We start from the raw sequence: 15,884 nt of genomic DNA on the forward strand, positions 1-15,884 counted from the left end.
GTAACATGAAGAGTCGTAATTGAGAAAGAGTCTTAAGGAAGAGTTTAAATTCTGAAAGACGAGTTGTGGAAATATCCGGGTAAAAAGATGGTAAAATCTTCAGAAAATGGTTGAAGTATGATGTAAAAATGTAGCTGTAGTTAAGAACTCTATTTGCCATCATAGAGTTCTGGTATAAACGACGACCAAACTTATCCATGGTACGACCTTCTCTACCTGGAGGAACCGAAGTGTAGATTTTAGAAGGATGTGCTTTCTTTAAAGAGGATTCTACTACCAGGGATTGATGAGATAGTTGAGACTTTTCATAACCTTTACATGGAACTGTTCGATAACGGGATTCCAATTTAGATGGAATGGCAGTGATGGAATAAGGAGTCTCCATGTTACGAACAAAGGTTTGTTTCAGAACAGGAGTCATAGGTAATCTGAGGGACTCCTTAGGTGGATGAGGAAGCTCCATATCTGCTAAATATTCAGGAGTATACTTAGAATCTGAATGAAGATCCAGTTTGAGAGCTTGTTCCATATCAAAAATAAATTTGCAAAATAAATGGATTTGGAATCAGACGCTTCCTCAGGAGACACACTGCGAGATTTAGGAAGAGCTGAGTATGAGGGAGAAGCCTCTCTGGAATATGGTGAGAATGGTTCTGAGTCTAGACGTAGAGTCACAGAAGAAACTGTACTGTGAGGTGGAGTAAGAGAATGTTTTCTCTTAAGGCTCCTGGATGGAGAAGTACCAGGTGTACGTGGTACCGAATGAGCCGAGGTCTGTGGTGAAATATTTCGACGGGGTGGCTTCAACGGTGGAGTCTTCGGTCGAGAAGGACTGCGAGTCGATGCGCGATGGTGTCGAGATCTGTGCTTCTGCTTCGAAGAATGAGGCAGAGAAGTCTCGGTATCCAATGCAGAAGACTCCCTCCTAAGCTTGGGAGCAATAGGTCTCGAATGCTTCGACCGGTGCTTCGGAGGAGGTGAGTCTGGAGAAGAATCAGACGAAGAAATTTTCTTCGGTGTCCTGGATCGGCCTCGAGATACTGGAAGCTCTGGTTGGGCGACAGGCTGATCCGTCCGAGGCAAGGTCGAGGACGGGACCAATTGAGCCACTAAGGAGGAAATCTGAGTGGTCAGTATAGATTTCAACATGTCCTCCAGCATCGGCACCGAGACAGAAGGTTCTGACCTCGTAGGTGCAGCAGTACGCTCCGAAGAGGGCGACCTCGAAGGTGAGTATTCCCTTATCTTGGAGGTACGCTTGGAAGATGGACGTGCAGAGGACTCTGGTGGCTTCTTGGGTACGGTACCTAAAAGAGAACCCGGAGACTTACCCCCCATGGAAGACTTCACAGATGGCACCGTCTTCGAGGGAACCGAAGCAGACAAGGTCGAGGCCTTCGAGACCGAAACTCCAGCCGGAACTTAGGTCGAAGCCTTCGAGACCGTAGTCGTCGATGTCGTCGGAGTCGAAGCCTTCGAGACCGGGGCAGCCGCCGAGGTCGAAGTAGAATCTGAAGGTTGCTCCATGTCTCCGAAAAGTTGAAAAAATTGAGCGCACCGGCGTCGAAAAGCCCGTGGAGTGAGAGTGAAACAACGGTGACAATCTTCTGGGGAATGAGTCGGACCCAGGCACTGTAGACAGCGGCAGTGGGGATCAGTGACCGAAATCACACGATTACACTGACGACAACGTTTAAACCCGGTGAGAGGCCGGGACATAGAAAAAATAAAGTCCGTGTCGAACGGAAGGAGCAATTGGGCCTAGGCCCAAGGCTCACCGGCCGGACAAGAAATAAAAGAAACAATTGAAACTATGTTTTTTTTAAAGAAAAAAACGAAAAAGAAAATAGGAGAACACAGCGACCGAACTTTACTGAAAGAAAGAAACAGCCGCGGTGAAGAGAAGGCTAAGTTGCTGCAGAGATGTAGAAAAATGTGTCTTCTTGTCTCCGCGGAATTAACGAACTGAGGATCCTCTCAGGAGATGCGCCCCCTAGTTCGGGCGGGAAGGCACGCGCGCATGTGCAGTGCAGTGCTCGAAAGATCGAGATCTTCAAGCAAGTTTGCTTTCGAGGCTGTCCGCTGCGGGGCTCCGTCGGTGACGTCACCCATGTGTGGGAATATGCTGCCTGCTTGTCCTGGGATAACAATCTATTCCAAAAATTGAGTTTGCATTTGATATAAACAGCAGTATTTGAATCCACATCACATTTATTGAACCCAACTTGAGATTTTGGCTTTTGGGACAATGAAAGCAGCGCTTTAAGCTTTGAGCTACCAGTCTTTTGTCTCAGCTAACTGTGAGATGATAGCTAAGCAGATTTTACCTTAGCAGATCACTAAGCTATGATATGACATGGGAGTCAGAGAAACTGGAATCGAAGGTGCTGTAGCTCAATGAGTAAAAGCGCTATATTTATCTTCCAGAGGTTGTGAGTTCAACTCCCAGTGGTTGTGAGTTCAACTCCCAGTCTGTCTTTTACTTGTGCAGGTGCACTTTGATGATGTCATAATGAGGTCATCATTGTGCAGCTGCAAATCTCAATTTGCAATGAACTAGAAGTCACATTCAGGTCACATTCTGTGTTTTATTCTGTTTTTAAGCTTGGCCAATTGAAGTTATGAGCTTTCTGTTTGCTTTGAAGAATGAGCTGATTGTAGCAATGTTTCATGACAAAGAGAGTGTTATTTAGAGCAAGGAATTGCTTCTAAAAACCTCTCTCAAATAACGTCTGTGGGATGCCCAGAGAAAGCTGATTGGATGACCTAAATAGCATGTATCGTGCTAAAGCCTTTCTGGAGCTTAAACCACGTCTTTTTGAAGCCTATATGGAGCTCAAAGACCTTTGCTTTACACTTCTTTTAGGAGCTAATGGTACCATTGCTATACAAGTTTCTGTGTAGCACAGGAGTGAAGCTTCCCCCCTTCCATGCTGATGTTCCCAGATCAACTCCCACTGAAACTAATATATTATAAATATCCTTTTAAACATGGTATATTGTTTTATTATCCTTTTAATGATGGTATACTTTGGGTTAATTATGTTAAAGCTTACAGTCCTGAAATAATAACAAATCAGTAAAAAACCACCTTTTTATATATAACATCTTAGGGACGTCTATCTGGTGTCTATATGGGGTTTTTGGGAACGCGTGCCTAATAGACGCTTAAGATATGCTTAGTGCATTAGAGACATCTATACGATGCCTAAGTAGTGCCTAAATAACGCTGATTGCCACTTGCACCAAATGAATGTCTAAAGCATGCCTAAAGTTAGGTGCACTTTACAGAATCAAGGCCAAGATGACTCTCTAAAATCAGCCAGTCCGGAAGATGCTCCAAGAGTTCAGCAAGGATCCAATACATACCCTGACACAAAATGAAGGCTTGATGATACCTATAGAAATTTGGAAAATTTACCCCCCCCCCTGCCAATTATTGTTTTTGCAAAGATAGTAAGGCTATTCTAGCAGTTTTATCCAGCCAAATAAATTTTGTAAGAATCCCATTTAATTTCTTATAAAATGAACTTTGAAAATAAACCTGTAACATACTCATTTGATAACAAACCACAGGCAAAATCATCATTTTGATGGTTTAGACTCTCCCCAACCAAGAAAGATGTAATGGGTTCCAATGCTCACACATTTCTTTGACTTTCAGCAATATAGACTTTTCATTTGCTGTTATTGTGTCTTCCAAAGTTCTTTGAATTATAATACCCAAATATTTTATTCCCTCTTCCTTCCAAATGAAAGGGAATGAGTCAAATAAACCTTTTACATGGTGCACATTTAGTGGAAGAACCTCTGATTTGCTCCAATTTATTTTATAACAAGAAAATTTGCCAAATTTATCAATCAATTCCAGTAAATGCAGTATAGTAAACTCAGGATTTCTCAAATGAAGCAAAATATCATCTGCATATACTCTCGACCTGCATATGGAATTCCCTGTATCTCCCTTGCCTGCTGAATGGCCAACAACAAAGGTTCCAAAACAATATCAAAAAAGCAAAGGAGATAAGGGACATCCTTGTCTAACTCCCCTCTTCAGACAAAAACAATCCAAAAATGTATAATTAGTATATAATCTGGCAGAAGGGGAACTATACAAGGTTTGAATCATTGAATAAATCCGGATCCTATTCCAAACCAATCCATTGCTTGATACATGAAAGTCCATTCTACAAGATCAAAAGCCTTCTCTGCATCCAAAGATACAGAGAAGGCCGGATCATCCATTGTTTTTGCTAAATTTAACATATGAAATGGCAATCTGGTATCCTATATAATAAAAGGTTAGTGGTGCATGCGCTTTTAAAAAAGCGTGATTACTGCGGCTGTGGTGTGTGATCCGTGGCCGTGTTCCATTTTAGAACCCGGCCAATGATCACTCTGGCCACTCCCCTCCTCCCGCCCTCACCAACCCGAAGGAAGCTCAACAGACCTCCCGCCCTCACCTCACCAACCCGAAGGAAGCTCAACAGACCTCCCGCCCTCACCTCACCAACCCGAAGCAAGCTGGACCATACCTCCCGCCCTCGCTCACCGCTGCTGTCGCTGCCGCTAATCCTCCTCTTTGGGGTAGCCTGCGATCGTGGCCGGCTTTGGCGGGCCGCTTTCCGGCCTCAGTGGCATGTTCCCTCTGACGCACGGGATCGCGTCGGGGGGGGAGCGTGCTTCCGGGTTGGGGAGCGGCCTGCGAAGTTCGCTGCGGCCGGCCACCATGATCGCGGCCTGCTTTGAAGAGGAGCAGGCCAGAAGACACCGGGATGGAGGGAGGGTAAGCAGGGGGATTAATTCAGGGGGCCAGAGGGAGAGGGAAAGGGGCCATGGAGAGATAGGGAGAGGGAAAGGGGGCTGCTTTGGGGGGGGAGGTATGCTGGGGACAGACAGTTTTACTCTGGGGGGAAGACAAGGGGCCATGGAGAGACAGGGAGAGGGAAAGGGGGGCTGCTTTGGGGGAGGGGTGTGCTGGGGGTAGTCAGAAGGGGCCATGGAGAGATAGGGAGAGGGAAAGGGGGCTGCTTTGGGGGGGAGGTGTGCTGGGTACAGACAGTTTTACTCTGGGGGGAAGACAGAAGGGGCCATGGAAAGACAGGGAGAAGGAAAGGGGGCTGCTTTGGGGGAGGGGTGTGCTGGGAGGAGACAGAAGGGGCCATGGAGAGATAGGGAGAGGGCAGCCCATCAGGTCCAGGACCTGTATAGTGATCCTCTATCTTTACCCTTCTATCCCCTTTTCCTTCAGGAAGTTATCTAATCCCTTCTTGAACCCCAATACCGTACTCTGTCCTATTATACCCTTCGGAAGCGCATTCCAGATGTCCACCATCCTTTGGGTGAAGAAGAACTTTCTAGCATTGGTTCTGAATCTGTCCCCTCTTAATTTTTCCGAATGCCCTCTCGTTCTTGTAATTTTCGAGAGTTTGAAGAATCTGTCCCTCTCCACTTTCTCTATGCCCTTCATGATCTTATAAGTCTCAATCATGTCCCCTCTAAGTCTCCGCTTTTCCAGGGAAAAGAGCCCCAGTTTCTCCAATCTCTCAGCGTATGAAAGGTTTTCCATACCTTTTATCAAATGTGTCGCTCTCCTCTGAACCCTCTCGAGTATCGCCATATCCTTTTTAAGGTACGGCGACCAATATTGGACGCAGTACTCCAGATGCGGGCGCACCATCACCTGATACAATGGCAGGATAACTTCTTTCATTCTGGTTGTAATACCTTTCTTGATAGTACCTAGCATTCTATTCGCCTTCTTAGCGGCCGCTGCGTACTGTGCTGACGGCTTCATTGTCCACTATTATCCCCAAATCCTTTTCTAGGGTACTTTCACCCATTACCAGCCCTCCCCATCATATAGCTATACTTCGGGTTTCTATTTCCTACATGCAAGACTTTACATTTCTCTACACTGAACTTCATCTGCCATCTCGTCACCCACTCTTCTAGTTTGTTCAGGTCTCTTTGTAATTCAGGTGTAATTCTGCAGAGACATCCTGGAAAAAGATCTAGTTTAGATCAAGCCACATGCTGGGAAAGCACTTATTTGATTTCAAGCATTTGCTTGAACTAAAAATGTTTTTTGAAGATCTGGACAATGAAAGTGTTTCACTAACTGAAAGCCAGTGGGAGCAAGTGGTACAATTAGAACGTCTGCTTTCTCACCCTTTTCCTGCCATCAAGAAGTTGCAATCTGATGATTTAACACCAGATAGATTCTTGTTGGAGTGCAAAAGCTCGATATATCGCCTGAACAAAAGTGGAGGTTTAACTGCTGATGGCACTGTATGCATCTTCAATTAAAATAAGAGAGGGTCTCTTACTGGATAATCAAATCCTATTAATTGCTATATACATCAATCCAATGAATTGAATATTGCTGAATAATGACCAAATTGCTAAAGGAAAAGAGGGACTCTTATGAAGTAACAATTCTCAATGAAAGGGTTACAGGTACTACCTGGAACTCCTGGAACACAGGACAAAGAAGCTAGAAGCACTGGTAGCTCAGAATCATGCTCTTCAAATGATTTAGACTTTGAAGCAGATATGGGTAAAATCAAAATGTTCAAAAGTAAAACGATGCAGCTTAAATGTGGAAAAACAACCAATAGATGACTAAATAAGAACATTTTAACAAAATTTTTTAAATGGATTAAAAGTGTTACAATAGAACTGCTCATTCAGGAGAAACTGACTGTAGACATAGTCATCCCTGCTTATCCAGAGGTTATTAGTGATGTAACAGCAATGTTTTCTGCACTGAAAATGATCAAATCTGATTTGTTTTTTAAATTTCTTGCCCACCTAACACCTAGGGTTCTTTTTACAAAGGTGTGTTAGGGCCTTAATGCGTGGAATAGCGCGTGCTAAAATGACAAGTGCACTAACCGCTACCGCCTCCTTTTAAGCAGGCGGTAATTTTTCAGCTAGTGCGTGCTATAGCGCGTGCTAATCTTGTGCGTGCGCTAAAAACGCTGGCGCACCTTAGTAAAAGGAGTCCCTAGGGAGGGTCACAATTATACATACACAACAAAGACAGCATTTACAACTATATACATCAACAATAAAATGTATCTTCTTTTATCACAAACTCATTAATAAAACATCCCTCTCAACTTAAAAACAATCATCTAAAACACTTCAGATTTTTACATGGACATAAATAACCTAGTTTAACAACAAAACTCATCTGGAGTATTGCGTCCAATATTGGTCGCCATACCTTAAGAAGGACATGGCGTCACTCGAGAGGGTTCAGAGGAGAGCGACACGTTTGATAAAAGGTATGGAAAACCTTTCATACGCTGAGAGATTGGAGAAACTGGGTCTCTTTTCCCTGGAGAAGAGGAGACTTAGAGGGGATATGATAGAGACTTATAAGATCATGAAGGGCATAGAGAGAGTGGAGAGGGACAGATTCTTCAAACTTTCGAATAATAAAAGAACAAGAGGGCATTCAGAAAAGTTGAAAGGGGACAGATGCAAAACGAATGCTAGGAAGTTCTTCTTTACCTGACTTGTGGTGGACACCTGGAATGCGCTTCCAGAGGGCGTAGTAGGGCAGAGTACAGTACTGGGGTTTAAGAAAGGATTGGACAATTTCCTGCTGGAAAAGGGGATAGAAGGGTATAGATAGAGGATTACTGAACAGGTCCTGGACCTGTTGTGTCGCCACGTGAGCAGACTACTGGGCACGATGGACCTCAGGTCTGACCCAGCAGAGGCATTGCTTATGTTATGTTCTTAAAACTCCTTTGCAGACAGATGAGTCTTGAGCAGTCTCCTAAATTGTTCATTCTTACATAGACGGACTTGTCCTGGCAATAAATTCCACAATCTGACTCTTCCTATTGAGAAAGGTGCCTGACTTGTTGACACATAGGGCTCCTTTTATTAAGGTGCTCTAGCATTTTTAGCACACGCACCGGATTAGCATGCGCTAGCTGAAAAATTACCGCCTGCTTAAAAGGAGGCGGTAGCGGCTAGCGCGCGCTATTCCGCGCGTTAAGGCCCTAACGCACCTTTGTAAAAGGAGCCCATAATGTACCGAGTCCACCAAAACAGCTTCTATCAAGGAGAATCTGGCAGAAGAAATTCCAAGAACAAGTTTGTAAATTTTGGATTTTTGATTTAAGCCCGTTTCTATAGCTACAATGTTTCTTTAATAAAGTTTTTAGGGATAAACTTTTCTAGCTTTTATAATATAATTTTTATTCCATTTAATGTAATCTTTCATGTTCTATGCATTTAAATTTCATATTCAAACAATGCCTTGATCTCGAAAAGAAAGGGTTATGACTATTTCTTTTTAAATGGGTATTTTTTTGCCTTCTAAAAATTCTTAGCCTTCTTTAAATTTTGTCTTTTTTTTTTTTTTACGTTTACTCAATTATGTTTATAACTTCTTTAATAAATATTATAAAAAAAAGCCACAATGACATATCTTTGGCCTTTAAATCCAAACTTAACAGTTAGGGTGCTACAAAGTAGCCCGATGATTCATGTTGGCAGTGATGAAATGCCTTGTGTGTTGTGTGCTTTCAGTTAGTAAAGGAAATCTTTAGCCTAATTACACAGAGGAGTCAGAGTCGAAGGTTTTGTGTACCAACTCCACAGCCCTGTTAAACACCAATATCATATTAAATGACACGAGACTTTTATGTTTTATTTGTACATTGCCTTGTGTGGCATCTTTTGATTTCGGGAAAGTGATTAATTAATTTGGATAACACACACATGAAGGAAATAATTTTAGAGTTTACACATGTAAAAATGACACATCTGCATAGCAATTTTAGAAGAGGTGCCACTTGTACAGGTAAGCATCCATCATGCACAGCTTTGTAAATCTTTATTCATTTTAAAGTGCAACATATTAAACAATCATTTACACTTTAACAGCACTTAATTCAATCAGAATTATATTCTATGACAAAAACATATATCATCCCCCCTTCTACTTATCCAAAAATTTGCACTAAAAAAATCTTACCACCCACCCTGGACGTGTATTATCAAAAGGGGAAAATCAACAATCACTCCTTACAGAATTTTGTGAATGGCTCTCAAATATCCATAAACTTCCTATAATGTCCCTGTTGTATGGCCACCGTACGTTCCATTTTAAAAGTGTGACATAGAGATTCCCACCAAAAAGTATAATTTAATCGATCCCAGTTTTTCCAGTTGCTCACATCATGCACAGCTTTGAAGGTAGCTTGTTATGAACATGGTTTGGGCAGTCCATAGAAAGTAGGAAATGCATTACTGAAAATATACAGGCAGTCTCTAAGTTACAGACACCTGACTTAAGTACAATTCGCACTTAAGAATGTGATTGTGGCTTCATTTGATTTCACTGAGCAGTATTTATAGTGACAGACTCCTACACTTCTCCTGCAACAGATTCAGGAATGACGCATGGCCACATTAAGAACAGTGTGTGGTTGTGCATGCTGTACCATAGAGGGAATACTGGTAGGGGCAGTTGGCCCTTTTGTCAGCTGGAAGCAGAGATAAGCAGTAAGAATCTTAAAATTCACATGTTCTGAGTTACGTACAAATACGACTTAAGAACAGTTTAAAAAATGTAACTCATTCTTAATCTGGGGACTGCCTGTACTTAAAAATATTTTACAACTGGCATTTATTTATCTCTGCTGTAAGTCATGTGTAACTACATCTATCTAACTGCTCATTTGACTCTAGGGTTTAGAGCAGTCTCTCTCAAACTTTCTTGAGCCAAGGCACAGTAAAGGTAGTGGCCATGGCTTGAGGCACCTGGATGGCGCCGTGATGACATCACACACATGCGTGACATCATCACGGTAACGTCTGCGCATGCACGGAGGCCTTCCAGACAGGCCCCGAGAGGCCAGTAGATGGTGCCAACAGGGAAGAGGGCCGGAGAGAAGGCTAGGTGCTGGCGCCGGCTGATTGCCTACAGCAGTGTTTCTCAACTACTTCAAGCTAAGTACCCCCTAAGTCTAACAAATATCAACTGAGCACCCCAACTACAGACCTCCCTAGGCCCACCCAAGCTCTGCCCCAGATCCCATCCCCTTTACTAATTGTAATGCATTTTTTCCATTCATTTTTCATATACACACAATATACACAGCAGATATAAATTCTCAATAACACATTTCAATCACTATATTGAAAATAAAATCTATTTTCCCTACCTTTGTTGTCTGGTGACTATTTTTCTGTGCTATTAACTATGTTTCAAGTGCCTGTTTTTCTCTACTTCTTAACTTTCTGCTCTGCATCCATCTTTGGCATTAACTTAACATTAAATTTTTCTGCTTTCTTCTCAAAATCTACTTTTCCATGTTTTACCTTCCCTTCCTATCTCTCTCTCCTTCCCTCCCCGTTTCCATAGTCTGACATCTCTCTCCTTCCCTCCCTCCTCCCACTTGTCCAATATCTCTCTCCTTCCTTTTCCCCCTTCCCAGCCTGGCATCTCTCTCCTCTCCTTCCCATAATCTAGCATCTCTCTCTACTACTTCCCCAAAAATAAGACCTACCCCAAAAATAAGCCTTAGCATGATTTTCGGGATAGGTCTTAATATAAGCCCTACCCCCCAAAATAAGCCCTAGTCTCCAGCAGCAGTGCTTCCCCTCATCCCCCACACACTCCCTGCCGACCCTTCCATCTCTCCCTCCCATGTAAACCCCGACCGCAAGCTGAAATACCTGGAAACAAATGGCAGTATCGGCAACACAGGCTGGATCGCAGCCTGCCCTTCTCACGCCCAGCTGTTCCGTGCTGTGTTGCTGATGACATCATTAGTGATGCGTGAGAATCACTAATGATGAGGAACGTGAGAATGGCAGGCCGCGATCCAACCTATGCTGCCGACACTGCCGCTTGTTTCCAAGTATTTTGGCTCGCAGTTGGGGTTCGCATGGGAGGGAGAGATGGAAGGGTCGGCAGGGGTGTGTGTGGCGGAGGGGTGGGGGGTATAGAAAGATGCTGCACAGGGGGATGGGAGGGAAGGATAGAAAGATACTGCACAAGGGGATGGGTAAGATGGGAGGAAAGATGCTGCACATGTAGGGGAGAGAAAAGGAAATAGGAAGAATTGGGGTGGAGGAGAGGAAGGGAGAGATGATCATTGTACATGAAAAAAAAAGACCTAGTGCCTTTTTTAGGCTCAAAATTAATATAAGACAGTGACTTATTTTTGGGGAAACACGGTACTATTATTATTTCTACCTTCCATTCCCTAGTTGGTATCTCTCCCTTCCTTTAGTCATCTCCCCTCCCCCCCAGTGTAACATTTCTCTCTCCCTTCCTCCTTTCTGCTCCCTGCAGTCCATCTCCCTTCCCCTCCTCCTTTCTGGCCCTCCTCCCAGTCCAACATTTCTCCCACCTTTCCACTAGTCCAACATTTCTTTCTCTATTCCTCCTGCATGCTGCTTCTCCTCCGGTCCTCCTTCCCTCCCCCAACCAACTTCTCTCCATGAGTCCAACTTTTCACTCTCTGCCCTCTCTCCCTTCCCCCAAGTGTGGCATTTCTCCTTCCCTCCTTTCTGTCTTCCCCATCCATCTTGCCCTCTCCATGAGTCCAACACTTTCTGCCTCCTGTGCGCTTTTTTTCTCTCTCTCTCTCCTTGCCTCTTCCCTCGAATGACATCCCTCCTTCCCACCTCCAACCCAGCATGCTCTCTCCCCATTTCTCCCTCTCCTCCACCCCATGCCCATTTCTCCCTCTCTCATCACTCTCACTCCTCCTGCAACAATTTTCTTTCCTTTCCTTCCCTCCCCCAACCCCACTCACAATTAATATGAACTCTCCCCATCCAGTGTGCAGACATTTCCTTTCCCTCTCCTTCTGCCAGGTCCAGCAGCACCTCTCTTTCTTTCCCTCCTCCCCTATCCAGCAGTACCCCTTCTCCCTTCTCTTTCCCTCCTCCTCTGTCCAGCAGTACCTCTCCTCTTTCTAGCAGCAGCTCATTGTGCTTTTAACTTCCACACACAGCTGCCGCTAGCATGAGTTTAGATGCGATTCCAATAGGCAGCCTCGGGGCCTTTGCTAGGCTGGCAAAAGAGGAAAGACAAAAGAGGAAATTGCATCATCGAAGTAGACCGGCCTAGCATAGGCCCTGAGGCTGCTAAATGCACACTGAGCTGCTGCTGCTGGTCCAGGGGTGGGGAGAGAAGACGAGGGAGGCAGGAGTCTCGGGAGATACGCGACAACAGCAGGAAGTCACTAGACAATACAGCGCTGGCGCTGTACCGCGTGTTGAGAAATTCTGGCCTGTAGGCAAGTCAACTGGCCAGTGCCTCTCTTCCTCCTCAGTGTGTAGTGGCACATTTGGACAGTTTGCGATACACTGGTTTAGAGGAAAGCACTCATCTCTCTAGTTTTCAAAACCACCTTAGACAGCAAAAACAATCCGCCAGTTAACTGGCTCCCTTTGGATATACAGTTTAGCAAAATCTGACTTACTCACATAAATTTGTTGCAGTTTTTGGGGTCTCACTGTATCTGGTCAGGTAGAACCAACATTTCAGCCATTCAGGGTATGCTTTAGTTTTCAGCTTGTCTTTACATTTAGTGGGTCCTCAAATCCAATAGACTTTCCTGCCTCATTCACCTCAAGTCCTAACCAATTGGATTTGAGGACCCACTATATGTATATAAAAACAAACGGCAAACCTCACAGCATAGCCAGAAGAAAGCCATAGCATGATGGCTGAAACACTGATTCTACCTGACCAGATGTGGAAGCCTAAGAGAACTTATTCATAGAAATCCCCAAAATTGAATAAAATTGCTGTTTTCTCTATGTGTATTCTTCCTGCAGCCTTTTACGTATTTAACTAATGTCTCGGAATCCAGTGAATCTTTTGTAATATGTTGCAAATTGTGATGGCATAACTTGAACCTTTTCTTTTTCTTTCAACCCTGATGATTTATATAAAATGCACAAGATTTAAATCTGTCCTAGAATTGGGTCATTTTCTTATTCATACACTCATACATCAAGGAACTTATGATCTACTATCTGCCTTCACAGTTTATTCATATCTTAATACAATTTATTTGAATTTAGTTCACCTCTTTTCAGTTTTGGTTCAAGGCCAAGTTATATTCAGCTACAGTAGTCATTTCCCTGTCCCCAGAGAGCTACCAATGTAAGGGTACCTGAGCCAGAGGAGAGTTAAGCGGCCTATCCAAGATCTACAAACAATTTCACAACATGTGAAGTGGTACAATATATTTATAAAGGAAATTGCTATGATTCCTTAAATATATCATTAACCCCCCCTCCCTCCTTTTTATCAAGCTGTGCTGCTGAGCAGCGTGAGCTAAATGCTGAACTGGCCATTCTATTGCTGGAGGCAGCTTGGCATTTAGCTTGCGATGTTGAGCAGCACAGCTTGATAAAAGTGGGGGTAAGGTTGGCAATCCTACCTGCAGGGGAATCAGGAGTGCAAGTCACTGAAAAAAAAATTGGCAAGCCACAATGAACTTGCAATGGGAATTATAAAGCAGCTGGCTGAAGGGGGCAGGGACGGAATAGGACGATTTATCATGGCTTTTTCATCAAGGCTGTGATGAATTGGCCTCTCCATGACAGCTGCAATGGACCTCTCTCTTTCTCCCTCTCTCCCAACAGTGCCTCTCCTCTTCTCCAACCCCCCCACCCCTGCCAGTACCTGTCCTCCTTCTCCCCTCCACCGATGCCTCCTTTGCTCACCACATCTCTTGAAAAGTTTGCCAGCACAAGCATCTTCCACCCCCTGCGCCCTTCTGACATCACTTTCTAGTCACGGGACCAGGATGTGACGTCAGAGGAGAGCCAAGGCCAGCATGAGCAGGAGGTGGAAGATGATGCTTGTGCCTGCAACCTCTTTAAGAGGTATGAGGGGCAGGAGATTCTCTTTTTTTTAATTTGGGGGGGCGGTTGAGGGCTTCTACTTTGTGAGGATGTGGGACGTAGCCCCCCCTCCCACAAGAGATCAAGTGCTGTTGTGGCCTATTCAACAATAAAACAGCCATGCTGAATCTGTCCTAGACCCGGCAGAGAAAAGTATTTGGTAAAAAAAAAAAAAAAAAAAAAGAAAGTAGAATTGTGGCTCTGAAAGTTGTAAGAATTGTTTGGCTATATTATAAAAAAACAAAAAAATCCAAGAGAGTGTCAGGACTTGCCTCTACTGGAACAGGTTCCAGACCCGCACAGTTCTCATTACATTTGTCATAGACTAATCGGAGTTTCCTGAAGAGTATGGACAGCTGACGGAGATGCTCTTGTAGCTTTCCTAATCGGTCCTGGTACGTCCCTGCATGGTAGGTGACACCATTTGGAAGCTTATAAAACAAGAAAATAAAAACAAACATTTTAAAACATTATATCCTAATGGAATTACCTGTATTTAAATATTATTTATTGTAACATTTATAGCCCCTCTACTTCTGGAAAAGTCGATTCTTAGCTGATCACAATACAAAGGAAGGATTAGGTTCTTACCTCGATAATCCTTTTTCCTATAAAACAGCATACAATTCCTTATGGATGGCTTGTGTACCCCAACTCACAAATTGGGTTGTAGAAGGCATCAATCATTTTTTTCAGCTCCGCCTCCTTGTCTTCCTGGGCAGTGCCTTCTCTCTTCAGTTTGTACCAAAGAAAACAATAACCCCTAAAAGAGGAACTGACAACAAGGAGGGGTTCTGACCTACCCTGATTTTCCCATAGACAGTAAAGCACAGTTACTTACCGTAACAGGTGTTATCCAGGGACAGCAGGCAGATATTCTTAACTGATGGGTGACGGCACTGACGGAGCCCCGGTACGGACAATTTTAGAGTGATTGCACTCTAAGAACTTAGAAAGTTCTAGTTAGGCCGCAGCGCGCATGCGCGAGTGCCTTCCCGCCCGACGGAGGCGCGCGGTCCCCAGTTAAGATAAGCCAGCTAAGAAGCCAACCCAGGGAGGTGGGTGGGACGTAAGAATATCTGCTACTGTCCCTGGATAACACCTGTTACGGTAAGTAACTGTGCTTTATCCCAGATCAAGCAGGCAGCATATTCTTAACTGATGGGTGACCTCTAAGCTAACAAAAAGAGGGATGGAGGGAAGGATGGCCATTAGGAAAATAAATTTTGTAAAACAGATTGGCCGAAGTGACCATCCCGTCTGGAGAATGCATCCAGACAATAATGAGACGTAAAAGTATGAACCGAGGACCAAGTAGCAGCTTTGCAGATTTCCTCAATAGGAGTTGATCTGAGGAAAGCCACAGATGCTGTCATAGCTCTTACTCTATGGGCCGTGACAGAACCTTCCAGTGTCAGTCCGGTCTGAGCATAACAGAACGAGATGCAAGCAGCAAGCCAATTGGATAATGTACGTTTAGAAACAGGACGACCCAATTTATTGGGATCAAAAGATAGAAAAAGTTGGAGAGGAGCGGTGAGGTTTAGTGCGCTCCAAATAGTAAGCCAAAGCACGCTTACAGTCCAAAGTATGCAAAGCCTGTTCCCCAGGATGAGAATTAGGTTTCGGGAAGAATACAGGTAAGACAATGGACTGGTTAAGGTGAAAGTCAGAGACAACCTTAGGGAGAAACTTTGGATGTGTACGTAGAACCACCTTGTCATGATGAAAGACAGTGAAAGGTGGATCTGCAACTAGTGCATGCAACTCACTGACCCTCCTGGCAGAGGTGAGAGCAATAAGGAAGATGACTTTCCAAGTGAGAAATTTGAGATGAGCTTTGGCCAATGGTTCAAAAGGAGGCTTCATTAAGGTGGAAAGAACCACATTAAGATCCCAGACAACAGGCGGGGCTTGAGAGGTGGTTTCACACTGAAAAGCCCCCGCATGAATCTGTAAACCAAAGGATGAGCTGTGAGAGG

The 15,884-nt window shown here is 44.1% G+C and overlaps 1 protein-coding gene across 1 annotated transcript in view; it reads right to left on the bottom strand.

Moving 5' to 3' along the window:
* The window catches only part of MED30 (mediator complex subunit 30), a 49,035-nt gene that overhangs the window by 17,187 nt on the left and 15,964 nt on the right, over positions 1–15,884 (bottom strand). The window contains exon 2 of the mRNA XM_033935269.1: positions 14,175–14,333. Within this exon, the coding sequence (XP_033791160.1) occupies positions 14,175–14,333 (159 nt within the window). The remainder of the gene's footprint in view (positions 1–14,174; positions 14,334–15,884) is intronic.

Source organism: Geotrypetes seraphini, chromosome 2, assembly GCF_902459505.1.
Source record: "Geotrypetes seraphini chromosome 2, aGeoSer1.1, whole genome shotgun sequence".
NCBI classification, from domain to species: domain Eukaryota; kingdom Metazoa; phylum Chordata; class Amphibia; order Gymnophiona; family Dermophiidae; genus Geotrypetes; species Geotrypetes seraphini.